Source organism: Trachurus trachurus (assembly GCF_905171665.1).
Source record: "Trachurus trachurus genome assembly, chromosome: 9".
NCBI lineage: Eukaryota > Metazoa > Chordata > Actinopteri > Carangiformes > Carangidae > Trachurus > Trachurus trachurus.
This window is the reverse complement of record NC_139895.1, coordinates 6,995,769-7,010,684: the sequence shown is the minus strand read 5'-3', so window position 1 is coordinate 7,010,684 and position 14,916 is coordinate 6,995,769. Positions and strand designations below refer to the sequence as shown.

Below are 14,916 nucleotides of genomic sequence, written 5' to 3'. Positions count from 1 at the left end.
ATTGTTGCGGCAAAAATGGCGTCATTATGTGGTGGGTTTTCCTAAAAAAATATGGAATATGCCATGGGTATTTATTTAAGTTCTCAGACAAAAAGAAAGTCCTCAGAAGAGTCATCTAATCATGTGACAAAGGTGTTCTTTGGTGGGAATATAGACGTCAAAAAAAGGAAAATCCAAAGCATGTGTAAAAAGCCTTTATTCAAAAATGGCTATTTCATATAGAAAGGATAAAAACATTTAAAAAAAAGTGGGTTACAGCCCGTGCGTTTCGGCACAAAAGCCTTTTATTTTAGGCAATGGAATATGCAGGAATTTGTGAGGTGATAAGATTTCACGTTGCGTAATTACGTCGCTTCATAACTTTCCCAAGTTGACAGAGAGAAAAAATGGCTGCTTCCTCCTGTGCGACGTAAACATGCAACATTTTTTTAAACTTTCTGGGAAGATATGCAGGGACTATGAAACTATGCAAGCCCCACATATTTTACATATTTTGCACGGGAATCTGCGACTTATGCAGCAAAAGTGCAGCATCCTATGAAAAAATAAGATACACAGACTTTGGCTGATGAAGCATCCCATAATCATGTTTTTCTTCATGGAGGGACTGGACAACGTGGAACCAACATCTGAATAAATTAAGAAATGGAATAACAGACACATTAAATTAAGATTAGGCTACAAGAAGCTCAACTGGTCATAAAAAGGAGAAAATGAACTTGTAAAACTCAACTGGACTGACAAGTTCATGTTTATCGTTTTGTCTTATTCATCTTGTGTAAATAAAGTTTTTTTTAGATATAAAACAAAGTGAGATGTTGGCGGTGGACGAGGAAACATCGACTCTGTGTTGCAGAACTAAAACCTGGAGAAAGTTGTGCAGCATCTCTGCCTCGTGCAGCCGTTTCAATGGTTGTCATAGTGACAGCTTTTTACACTTAAGATTACCTTGGCTCTCTATTCTCTCCGTCCGTCGCCTTTCTTTTCTGTTCGCCAAATACTTTTTTCTGTGTCACTTTGTTCCTCCTCCTCCTCCTCTTCTCTTTCTCTCTCAGATAGACCCACACAAAAAAAAGAGTTGCCGTGACACAAACACACAAACAAACACTTGAACACCATCTAACATTTGCACACAGGCTGTTTTGGCTTCTTTCCCCCACAAAACACACTTGACATAAAAGGCTGGTCCACATTCAGCTGAACACACACACACACACACACACACACACACAGTCATCATCATCATCAATAGAAAAGCCCGTTGAGTGCGGAGGCAGCAAGGACGAGACATGACGCACAGTCGACCGTACACGTTACACACAGAGGTTTAGGAATGCGGAATAAAAGCAGAATAAAGCTGCTGCATCATGGGAAGTATTCTTTTCACATTAACGTGCGTCACTTCAAACCTTGAGCTGTAAACTTTTTTTTTTTTTTTTTAAAGTATATTTTTCGGCTTTTTGCCTTTATTTGATAGTGATGACAGTAGAGATAGACAGGAAATGGGGAGGCAGAGAGAGGGGGAATGACACGCAGGAAAGGTCTGCCCGACGCGGGATTCGAACCGGGGACGCCTGCGGCGAGGACTGTAGCCTCTACATGGGGCGGCTGCTCTACCCACTGCGCCACGCACCGCCCCCCTTGAGCTGTAAACTTTTGCTGCAGTGAGATAAATCTACCTTTAAATACATAATCATCACTGCTGCATGGTTTCCATATATATAGTATTGTTCCTGTAAACTTCAAAATAAAAGCTCCATCTCTCCAAGGCGATGCGTTGCAAAGGTCGTCATAGGTCACAAGCAGACGAAGGACGACTAATAATATGACTCAGGGTGAAAAGAAAAAGGCTGCGTCTTAACTGTCGTCTTTCATTTTCTACCCATAACAACTTGATTCATATTCATCCACATGCGCCTGTTGCCTTCACTCGTCACCAGTAATTACAAAAACATATTTATTGGCAAAAACATTTTAAAAACAAATCCACACAAATTCATCTCAACAGATGAAGCATTAGAATTTAATTACAGGGAACACGATGCCCCGATGCACCGAGCGTCCTCGTCCTTTGAATACATTAACTAACAATGCACGCACACACACGCACACACATGCACACACACACACAGTTGTGTTTCTGCCGCTTTCAATAGAAATGAATCTAATTTCCTGGAGGCTTACAGTGTTACAACCATAACAAGTAAATACTTGTATATTTCTGGTTTTTAGGAAACAAAAACCATCTCAGTGTAGTTTTCCAGCTTCTCTCTGGAGCTCTAACAACAGGTCGGTGTCAGCCAATCAGAAGAGAGGAGGAGGCTTTCATCCTCTCTTCTGATTGGCTGACTGTTTTCTGCATGATCCAATATAAATATAGAGCAGATTTCAGAATAAAACACTCATAGAAACCAAATCCTGCAAGTTGGTGGGTCTAAGTGGTGGGCGGGGCTTTGGGTGACTGCTCAGTTGTGACATCACAAAGTGACAGGAAGTCCTGACGGCTGGTTTTAAGGCTCAGTTTCTGAATACAGGCTGTGTGCATTTCTCTGTGGACTGAGGCTTTGATACTTTCACAGTATTAGTATAGAACCTAGAGCTGCTTTATCATCACACTACACATGGACATCTACCTTTATACTGTATGGAGCTTTAACACAAACATCTACCTTTATACTGTATGGAGCTTTAATACAAACATCTACCTTTATACTGTATGGAGCTTTAACACAAACATCTACCTTTATACTGTATGGAGCTTTAACACAGTACAAACATCTACCTTTATACTGTATGGAGCTTTAACACAAACATCTACCTTTATACTGTATGGAGCTTTAATACAAACATCTACCTTTATACTGTATGGAGCTTTAATACAAACATCTACCTTTATACTGGAGCTTTAATACAAACATCTACCTTTATACTGTATGGAGCTTTAACACAAACATCTATCTACCTTTATACTGTATGGAGCTTTAACACAAACATCTACATTTATTTTGAAGGAGCTTTAAACTGAGACTCCAAACAAAAAATGAACAATTCCCATCATGATGATTTGAGGAAGTTCAGTCGCCACAGTGTGAGAAATATAAGCCAAGATACACAGAAAATAAGTCTTCCTGTGGCAACACCCTGATATTATAATACAGTACATACTGTCATGTACATGACTTATCCTCCGAGGTCACAGTCCAGAGTGTTTTTCTCTAAAACGTTCCCCTTCTTGAAACCACTTCCTCGGATTCCTCTGGATTTTCACAGACATCGTTTCAAACCCGCAGACAGGCCTTGACAGTACAGCGATGTTAATCTTTCTCTCTGCCCTGAGAAAAAAAAAAAAAAACGCACTGTGCTCCACAAAAACAAGCTCCCCGCCGCGAACAGAGCCTCACTTAAATTCTGCAGAAGAATAAAGAGGAGGAAGAGGAGGAAGAGGAAGAGGCCTGGCAGCAGCAAGAGACAGTATTTGAGTGAATGACAAGATAAGAAAGGTGGGCAAAGTGCAGAGAGCAAGGGAAATAAATGCAGAAGAGAAGGACAGGCAGATAGACAGAGAGAGAGAATGAGTTGAATGAAACAAAAGCTCAGATTTTAAACAAGCTGCTGCTTTTCAAAAGAAAAGCTCTCACTCGAGTGTCGTCGTCAGGAGAAAAAGAATGACTCGCCAACCTCGGTGTGAGTGTTGATAAAGTGGAAAGAAAGTGACGCAAATACACTTTTTTTCTGTTCTTCTCTCCCTAAAAGCTTCATGTTTCTCTTCAAATCAAAAGGACTCACTGATGCCGACACAAGCTACGAGGCAGAGATGTCACAGTAAATGCAGCTGGGCATCAAACCTAATACTTCAAACAAACCGATCACATTAATTTGATACGATTAAGCGCTGAAAAACTGTGCACCACTCCATACCAGATAATGAAGTAAAAGACTAAATCTCATCAGCGCCAGCGAACCAATCAGCATGAAACATGCATGGACGAAGATCTAATAATGCAGGGGATTGTAATGAAGTAACAAAAAGCTTTTAAAACAAGTAAAACTAAAACTTGTTGTAATTTTCTCTTCATTAAAAGGACAGTTCAACATTTTGGCAAATTGGCCCATTGCCATAATTCCTATAGTCATAGCAGTAGGTTTGTTACCTTTAATTGTCGGTGCAAGCTATTTTTAGAACGGCGGAGCAGAGCCGCGAGCTGCTCAGAGCTACGCTACGGAGGCTCATGGGATTTCTTGGTTTCCCTCATCAAACTCATCAAATACACAATCCAACAACTCCACAACGCTCTGGTGGACAAGTTGTGACCTGCACATTCACCACGCTATGAGATAATAACAGAACGTTACCAAACAGAGTTGTTTTAGAGGGAAATTCATGCAAAACCGCTGATGCGCGTTGCCTTCAGGGACAGTTTTTCAGCAAGCGGCCTCTGAATTTCCCTCTAAAACAACTCTGTCTGGTAACGTTGTGTTATTATCTCATAACAGTTGAACTATGTTGAACTATTCCTTTAAGACAGATTTGATACATTTGGTGCCTAAACTTAGGAACTGCATCTTAGTCAAGGGACTTTTATTTTGAAAATATCTGCAGCTTAAACCTTGTCGGACATCTTCCTTGAGGACACTTACTCTGACTTTTTATTTACTTGTTTAAAAAAAAAAAAAAAAACTCAATCCTACATTTCCCATAATGCCTCATTCAGATGATATGAGAAGGACGGTATAGACGGAAACCAAAGGGCATTTGTGTTAACAAGACGTGTAGTTCTGGATTTAATTTTATGAGGATTTAAGTGTGTGTGTGTGTGTGTGTGTGTGTGTGTGTGTGTGTGTGTGTGTGTGTGTGTGTGTGTGTGTGTGTGTGTGTGTGTGTGTGTGTGTGTGTGTGTGTGTGTGTGTGTGTGTGTGTGTGTGTGTGTGTGTGTGTGTTAGGGGGTTTTCATAATATCGATCATCCAGTGGAACGGCTGCTGTGTAACCTCAGATCTTCTCTCTCTGTTATGTTTGTATATTGAAGATGTGCAGCTTGAATCCTACAGGCTTTTCTATGTGTTGTCAGCTCCGCTTCTTTTCTCTGTGTCGACACTGAAGCCTCAAATAAAAAATGTTTTAAAGTTTTATTTACACAACCAAGTTTCTCTGAGGCCAAAATGCAACAGTGCACCATCGCCGACAAACAGCCGCAGTCATTTGAAATGAAAAGAGTAAAAAATAACACGAGTCAGTGCGGTTTCTGTTCGATTTCTAATTATCTAATGACCCTGAAGATTTATCTCACATCACAGCAGAACCACCAGAACTGAGCCTACTCTAAGAAATAAGAACAATAAAAGGGATAGAGCATATTAAAGTACACAAAGAAAAAGAAAAGACCTTATTCATATTTAATGAATGAATAGATTCTCTGGCCCTGATTCATCAGAACGTAGCCATCACATACAGAACAGTTGTTTTATTTCTCCTCTGTAATGAAATGACTTCACCTCTGTCTCTTCAATATATTCATGGGTTTTAAGGTGGAATTGGAAATCAGGTTTTTATATAACGGGCGGCCGGTGAATCTAATCTTTGTCCGTGGTAAAGCCGAACAGAGCAGGTCATGATTTCATTTTCCCAGAAGTCGCCACGATGATCCTCTCCGACACATTTCTGAGATGATTTTAATACTTGACTTGTGTGTGTGTGTGTGTGTGTGTGTGTGTGTGTGTGTGTGTGTGTGTGTGTGTGTGTGTGTGTGTGTGTGTGTGTGTGTGTCTATGTGTGTGTGTGTGTGTGTGTGTGTGTGTGTGTGTGTGTGTGTGTGTGTGTGTGTGTGTGTGTGTGTGTGTGTTAGGCAGATTGAGATGATGCCTGGTGGATTAACTATCCTGTGGTGCTGCGGCTGCTGGTGCTGGTGGTGGATTACAGCTGGTGTGTGTGTGTGTGTGTGTTGTCCAATGAGATCAAATCTAAAACTGTTTTTTTTTTTTTTTTTTCATTTGGAGCCGTTGTTATGCAACGACCGTGTCAGGACCTGTTCTCCACATCGGACACTGAAAAACCAATTGTGTTTCATTCTGAGGAACGAGTTCATCAGGCACATTATTACACGACATCATCATGCAACACGTCTGATCTCATTTATACAAACAGAAATATTATGTTTTATATCAGGGTTTCCCCCAGAAAACTTGTTAAGCCCGGTGGTAGGGTACCGGCGGCCCATCCGCGGCCCATCGCCGGGCCACCGGTGCCCAAGCGTGGTTTTTTGTGACAGGGGCCTGACCCTGACCATTGACTGATGGCAGGGCCCTGTAGGTAACAGATTCATTAATGGAGCAGTAGCATTTATAAGGTGTGATTCCATAAGGCCTTATGATCAATGTTAAAAGTTGACTGGAAATTTGAAAATATTATCATAAACATCTGTTATTATAAGACATTTATGTAACATATTAAACACCAGCTATAGCAGAGTCTTACAGAAAGGCACTTGAAATCTGTTCAATAACCACAAAAATAAATAAATAATTTTTATAATTATAAAATAATATTTAAATAAATAGCATCAACTGTTTGCATTATAAACTAAAAAGGACAACTGCCTGGTGTCTCCTTTAGCTTTATTTCTCAGATTTTATTTTTTTTATTCTCTGAGATTTTTTACATCTGGAGCATAGACTGTAAAAGATTTGGAGTCACGTAATGACGTACCACGCTCTTTTTCCAGTCAGTCGTCATGGAAACGTGACACTCGCGGATTTACTGTTTGGACCAGAGAAAACAAATGTGTGTGTGATCGCGAACTTTACGAGCTGAAAAATGAAACAATGGATCATTTTCACATCAGGTCAAAGCCCCGCGGCTCACAGGAGTCCGGAGCTCTGACGCTGCAGGGGATATCTATGGCAGGGGACGACGTGCTAACAGCTACCAGCTAACAGCTAACAGCTGCAGCAGCTGACTGCCTCTTGGAGCCGCGGCTCGGCTCACGTTAACGTGGACTCGGTGCGTTCCTCTCGGTCAGCTGGTGAAGCAGCGGGCTGATCATAGATGCGGCCTGAGGAGCATGATGTCCGTGACGTAGAGGTCTTCACGGGTCCAATTTGACGGACCCGAACCCAAATGGACCCGTGAAAATTGGACCCGGAGCCGACTGGCCCCGAGCTTTTATTGTAAATATGAGCTCCGAGCCGAAATGGACCCGTGAAAATTGAACCCGGACCCGACTGGCCCCGAGCTATTATTGTAAATATGAGTTCCGAACCCGAGCCGAACCCTTAAAAACCCGTGGACCCGAAATGCCCGAGTTGCTTTATGATTTAATACAAGTTGTCTAGCGTAAATAAGACTTGTTTTTACTTTCTGTTTCTTACCTAAACGTAGTCTTCTTCTACCTGCTCCGGCTGCGGCCGCTGCCAGCCCCCCTGGCCATAACGTGATGTAAACAGAAATAAATCCACGTCTCCTTTTTCTTGTTTAGATGGTCATGTAGCCTACTGTAATCCTTCTTCTTAGCCATTGCTAACGCCAATCCACCGGTCATTTCCTCTTGTTTAGGCTAATTAACGTTATCATTTTGGAGTTTCCATGTGCTTTGCGGAGCGTAACGTTACCGCGGTAACAACACGCTACGGCAACTCGATTGTTTAACCATTTTGAACCATTAACCATAACGTTACGTTAATAAACAAACTTTTTAACTGCCCCGAGTCCTGACTAACTTTTGCTTGAACTGTCACCTTTGACGTCATCATAAGAGTCGTGTAGTTGTTTTGATCACGTGACATAAGTCACACAGGCAGCTCGCAGCCTCGCATTGCACGGAAGGGGGAGGGCGGGGGTGATTGACAGCTGTGACAGCCAATCGCCGGGTCCTCTCGGGTACTGTAGGACCCGGCCTTTCACAATAAGAGCCCCGAGACCCGAGGCAAACTGTACCGGTTCCGACCCGGCCCCGGCGTCACTTCTTGTGAGTGGACCCAAACCCGAGCCGGGTCGGGTCGGAACCTCGGGTTTTCGGGTTGTCGGTTTTTTCCGAAGACCTCTACCGTGACGTGTCCCGTTATGCGCGACGAAGTTGTGACGTTGTCAGGTGATGAAAAAGACACCTGATCACGTGTTTATGGAATATAAAAACTGATTAAAAAAATTAATAAACGATGCTTAGCCTGGCGGGGGGGCAAGTAAGGCCTGGCGGCCCGCCAGGCTTATAATACACTGGGGGAAACCCTGTATATGAACGGATGGAGAGATTCTGCAGAGGAAATAATGATGTTTGGTTTGTTATTTGTTCTCACACAGTATATACGTCGGCCATCTTCCCAAATCTAAGCACCAGGCTCAGGATGATTCTCAGTCAGATCAAATATCTCAATATTTCACATTAAGAAACACAGGTTTCTTAAAGGGATAGTTCAACATTTTGACAAATTGGCCCATTGCCATTATCCCTATAGTCATAGCAGTAGGTTTGTTACCTTTAATTGTCGGTGCAAGCTATTTTTAGAATGGTGGAGCAGAGCCGTGAGCTGCTCAGAGCTACGCTACGGAGGCTCATGGGATTTCTTGGTTTCCCTCATCAAACTCATCAAATACACAATCCAACAACTCCACAACGCTCTGGTGGACAAGTTGTGACCTGCACATTCACCACGCTATGAGATAATAACACAACGTTACCAGACAGAGTCGTTTTAGAGGGAAATTCATGCAAAACCGCTGATGTGTGTTGCCTTCAGGGACAGTTTTTCATCAAGCAGTCTCTGTATTTACCTCCGTAGCGTAGCTCTGAGCAGCTCGCGGCTCTGCTCCGCCGTTCTAAGAATAGCTTGCACCGACAAGGTAACGAACCTACTGCTATGACTATAGGGATTATGGCAATGGGCCAATTTGCCAAAATGTTGAACTATCCCTTTAAAAGAAACTGTCATTTTGAGGGGAAACTTCCTGTTCTACCTTCTGATCAAACATCAGACAGGTTAAACACAGTCCACCTGATCATCTCTACATCAAAACAACTCATTTAAAGCTTTCACAATGTCACACGGAGCAGCTGACTACCACCTCCTCACAACAACAGACACACAAAGCTCAGAAAAGTCAGAAATAAACAGAGTAAAATGAACCTGTTTCCTTCTTCTGAGACCGATCCTCAGGCCGGAGACTAACGTCATATTGAATCACAGTCAGAGAGAGATTGAGTCAGTAGAGGGATCATCAATAACAGTCTGCATCTGGTTTCACAGCAGCAGGTTCTGGTTCCCAAACTCTATTTTGAACTGGCCGGCGTGTTCAGACCCAAAATAACTATCTTGTGCAATGATAAGAGAATGTTAAAGGAGCTAAGTCTACTACTTTAAGCTGCCTGAGGTATTTTCCATTTTCCATCAATAAACAAAAACTTCTGCTTCCTACAAACACCTGAGCCAGGTGACAGCACACACAGTGAACTACACTTTAAATCTAAGGATCATAACAACACATTTGGCTCCTATATCGACTCTATTCTAATGAATCATGTCAGCATTGGTTCTATGACATAAGGAACAGATGAAGGGACAAAAAAAGTTGTGCATTTCTTTATAAAAACCCAGTTATTGGACAAAAAAAGCATATTTATTTATCCATAAACAGTCCTCAGGCTCAGGGCTTTAAGGTAGATAACAGGTGCAGTGTGTCTAGATGTGTGTGCGTGTCTAGATGTGTATGTGTGGCACACTGACCCACATACCAGCAGCATTTTGAGTCTCAGCCATTTCTTACGAGAGACGCCGCTCTCTGGCAGCGACACGCGCACACGACTTAGCTCCTGAGAGAAGCAGCAGCAGGGTTCCCATAATCATCCTGAAATTATTTTTGGCAGGAAGCATCAGCGAGACCATCACACACACACACACACACACACACACACACACACACACACACACACACACACAGCAACACACACAGTGGCAGGGACAGGAGATAGACAGAGCCCACAAAGCGAGCCATGCAAGGTCATTACAAACTCATTATGAGCACCAGAGATAAAGCATAAGCTGACATTTTAGGAATATTACAGAGGTTTTTCCGTGAGCGTGTAAAGACGCAAATAATGCGCATTAATCCGCAGCCTCGCGGCAGTTTGCAGGATAAACGTGTTGCGGAGCTGCAGCCTGCAGCAGCAGCAACAGGGATCACTGTTGTTAATGAAGTGTTTTACACCTTAGCAACTGTCAATCACATTGATGAGCACAGCCTCAGCCTCCCGTTGCCATAGAGAAGTGATGGCGTGTGCCTGAACCTTCATCTAGCCTATATGAACTATATTTTGTGTGTGTTGGTGATGAATCCGCAGGTGTGTGTGTCTTACCTCGAACAGAGGAGGAGCGCCCTTGTCTGGAAGAGTGCATCCCAGTAATTCAGCCAGGAACTTTGCCATATAGAGGAGAGAAGTGTCGGGTATTCCTGAAACGTTGCTGCGCTGAGCTGAATCAACAGGAGATCCTCTTCTTTCTTTCTTTCTTTCTTTCTGTCTGTCAGCCTCGTCAACTTCTTCTGTGTGGCGTTCAGGGACCCTGCGCGTAACTAGCTACATCCCCTCTTGGCTGCAGCTGCCCCCCCACAAAAAAAACACAAAACCCCGAGAGGAGGCAAGTTAAGACACAGGAGGTGAAGAAAGAAAGAAAAAAAAGCCGGCGGCGGCAGCTGAGCACTGCTGCTGGATGTGGAGCTCGTAGCGTCCGGGGTTTTCCTCCTCCTCCTCCTCCTCCTCCTCCGTCGCTGAGCGGAGTCTCGCCGTGGGGCCGGGCACAGGGGGTGTGGGCGGGCCGACGTGCAGTCAGGTGGTTTTCAGCGACAGGTTTTCTCCACCAGAGTCGGAATTAAAGGTGAACATGCACTGTCCTAGCTTGAACATCAAATTCATAATGTGTGATTTCAATTGTAAACCATAGTCTTTTAAAGTTTAACCACAAATTAGCCAAATAAAAAAAAACTGGCTTTTGCATTTTATTTCACCAGTCAGCTATCGTTTGTTGTTATGGTGCGGTAGTCCGGTCGGCCATCTTGGACAGCTAGCTAGGCTAAGGGCGTGGGACCATCATGACTCACCTGACGCTGCTGCCCAATGACAAGGCGTCCCTTCACGGCCGCCATCTTGGCTCAGGCAACTGGCAACTCTCTAGCTACCTCAGAGCATTAAAGGGATACTTCACCCAAAATCGATAGGCTAATAATTCACAAATTTTCTACTCACCGTCATACCAAGGAAGGGTTTGGAGAACTTTCTGAGTCATCAAAACGCTTTAGGAGTTCCAGGGTGGGGTCCGGCTGGCAACGTTTTTTTTTTTTTTAAATGGCGGCAGATTGTGCTCACATTTGAATCGTCCAAAAACACACACTATGAAACATCCAGATACCTCCATACTGCTCGTCCATATGATGCCATGTAAAGCCCTGTAAAAATGGGCTATACAAATGAAATTGCCTTGCCTAGCCTTGCCTTACTGACCCAAGGGTCCTGAAGCCCCGACATGAAATAGCTAGTTGTTCGGAAAAAATGAATTTGATCTCTGTTTTTAGCCTAGTTAGTTGCTCCCAGTGGCTCTGTTGATGTTTGTGTGTATGCAGAAGATACCTTATGTTCGTTCATTGTTGTTTGAGTGTATTAAACCATGGATGTAAAAACAGATCTCGCAGCAATTCGCACAAACATCAACAAAGCCACTACTACTGCTACAACACGGCTACAAGGTATAGGCTATGATAATTAGCTATGATATCTAGTCTCTTCACTGCTTTAAAGGTCAATTTGGGTGACAAAGATGAGTTAACACGCTCTAATTTGTAAAATATCACAGTAAAATGCAGCATATGAATAGTCTTTGCTTTTTAATTTCCTGTTGAGGTTGTCTGAAGGTCTACATGTGCGATGTTATCAAAGAGCTGACACCAGCGAAACGTATTTCTATGTAAAATGACATCACAACCTGACTTCACTGCCGTCTCGCTCTCTCTCTCATTGGGTTTAACACGGATTCTATTCATGTTATCACTTATAATGCAGGAAGTCGTCTGTGCAGCTTGTACTGTGAGCAAATTAAACAGTCACCAGAGGTTTTGTGGGTGAGTTGAATATTCATGGGGCTCACGCAGGAAACCCTGCTGGACTCTAAGACATCAGGAGCATCAGGAGGTTTTTAATATGCTCTCAGCATCTTATTTAACTGTTACTCTCATAAGGCGACTGTCATCCTGTGAGACAGTGATGCATAGGTTTCTCTCATGGCGTCAAATTTGTCTTTTTTCTTTTGTAATATTTGATTTGTTATGTAGGCTAGAGCTTTTTGTTTCTGCCCTGGACGTATCAGGAGGTGAAAGATTAATTTGGTTTGTTTAATGCAGAAACCACCTTTAGTTGGACTTATCTGTCATTTTTCTGTTAACGGACTCAACTCTCATAAAACAAAAAGCATTAGCAACACCTTAGGAACTGGATCAACATTGCACAGAGCCAGTGTGTATGAAGTCCTTTAGATTCACACAATGAATATAGATTTTATTTTTAAATCTCCATGAACTCTCCTGATCTTTTAGCGAGTAGCACCTCTCTGAGATGTTCATGCTCATGCTCATGCTCCCCAGGTATGCTCTTATTCTGTCAAACATCTTTCCTTTAACCTCCTCTTCCTCCTCCTCTACCCCTATTTCTTTGTCTCTGTCATATCTGTCAAGTTGTTTTTCTCTTTCTCTCTCCACTGCGACGTGGGATTCATACATGTTTTGTGTCAGAGTGAGAGAGGTCAAAGGGTCGAGCTGCATGATCCTGTCAAACCGAGTAGATTGAAGTGAATAAGACGGTGATTGTCATTGTTCTGACAGCGACACAGATGATGAAGATGATGGATCATGAAGTCCGAACAAGATCTAACTTTGGTGAAATGAATGCGATATATTGTGTTGAAGTTGTGTCGAAGTTTTGTCTCCGCTGCACCGGTGTTACCCAAGATGACTCAAAGCACAACTAATGGAGCCACTTTCTCAGATTTAATTGACTGTGATGTTAGATTTATCTCTGGTCGTCTTCAGGCCTTTCTGCATTGTGGTGCTTGTTCCCGTCTCCATTACACTGCGATAACTGCTGGACCTGTAATGGCCTCTATTCATCACCTCTATCTAAAGGGAATCTCCTCCAGCCATTAAAGGATTGTGGACTCGGAGCCAAATGAGTCCAACAGACATTTCGACACAGATTAGCTCCTCGAACATGAAGGGATGGAGGTCCTTTCACCTGGTGTATCATGTTACTGATATTTATCATTTTACATCTTTTCTGTTTGTTTAAGTGAACTAGAGACACCGATGGACTCAGTGCCACTGCCACCTGACCTGATGATAGTGGTTTTCTTAGTGGTCTTCTAACGATACTCCAGAGATCGGAGAGTGTGGTTCGGCATTTTATGATTCAATCTATCTCTGTTAATCTGGTCAGCGTGCGTAGGAAGCTAATGCTGCTTTGTATCAAAGCCTTTTAATGGCCAAAAGAAAAAGAGTAAAACGATATAAAAGGATGGAAGGAGCTGAGACTGAAGATGAAGTAAGATGTGAATCAATAGTGTTCTGCATAACACACTGAATGAGCATCATTCACTGAACACCATTATTTATTGGTGAACTTAAAGGGATAGTTCAACATTTTTGACAAATTGGCCCTTGATGATGACCTGATGAAGGGCTGAGAGCCCGAAACGTTGTGTCAGTAAAATATTCTGGAGCAAAAACGAGGTTGTGCGGGCTATTTTTTCTATTTTCTACAAATTGGCCCATTGCCATAATCCCTATAGTCATAGCAGTAGGTTCGTTACCTTTAATTGTCGGTGCAAGCTATTTTTAGAACGGTGGAGCAGAGCAGTGAGCTGCTCAGAGATACGCTATAGAGGCTAAAGGAATTTCTTGGTTTCCCTCATCAAACTCATCAAATACACAATCCAACAACTCCAAAACACTGTCGTGGACAAGTTGTGACCTGCACATTCACCACGCTATGAGATAATAACAGAACGTTACCAGACAGAGTTGTTTTAGAGGGAAATACAGAGACTGCTTGCTGAAAAACTGTCCCTGAACGCAACGCACATCAGCGGTTTTGCATGAATTTACCTCTAAAACGACTCTGTCTGGTAACGTTGTGTTATTATCTCATAGCGTGGTGAATGTGCAGGTCACAACTTGTCCACCAGAGCGTTGTGGAGTTGTTGGATTGTGTATTTGATGAGTTTGATGAGGGAAACCAAGAAATCCCATGAGCCTCCGTAGCATAGCTCTGAGCAGCTCACCGCTCTGCTCCGCCGTTCTAAAAATAGCTTGCACTGACAATTAAAAAGTAATGAACCTACTGCTATGACTATAGGGATTATGGCAATGGAGCAATTTGCCAAAATGTTGAACTATCCCTTTAACATATCTCTTTGCATCTAATTCTCTCTGGCGCTGGTCATGCATGAAAAAGTTGTTTGCTAGCTGCCAAAAATCATTACAAGAAGACGAAGAAGATGATGACAGCGATGGCCGGTACTAGCAATACAACCAGAGGATTTTTGCTGAATCCATCCACATCTCTCACTTTTATTCACATTGTGTCCATTAGGTCTGAAAAAACCCAAACAAACAGACAAAAAAAAAAAACATGTCAGCCACATCAGCACCGACTCTGAACCAACATGTCGAGCTGAAGCATCATCGGCCTTTTGATTTATCTGCCATTTGATCAAATGATGATGATCAAAAGAACTCACTGGACCACGAGCCAGCTGCCAAAAAAGTCAAAACTGAACTCACAGCATCTGAATATAAAACATACAGTTAACTCACATTAAGTTTTCCTTTGCTTTAAAAAGTAGCTACAGTAAGGATGGATGGTTAAGGCTGCAAGCTTGGGTTGAACTC

General features: G+C 42.7%; 1 protein-coding gene across 1 annotated transcript in view; it reads right to left on the bottom strand.

Moving 5' to 3' along the window:
- The window catches only part of rasgef1ba (RasGEF domain family, member 1Ba), a 142,225-nt gene extending 131,573 nt beyond the window's left edge, over positions 1 to 10,652 (bottom strand). Inside the window, exon 1 of the mRNA XM_083979929.1 lies at positions 10,343 to 10,652. Coding sequence (XP_083836055.1) covers positions 10,343 to 10,411 — 69 coding nt within the window. The 5' untranslated portion in view covers positions 10,412 to 10,652. The remainder of the gene's footprint in view (positions 1 to 10,342) is intronic.
- Positions 10,653 to 14,916: the final 4,264 nt, after the last annotated feature.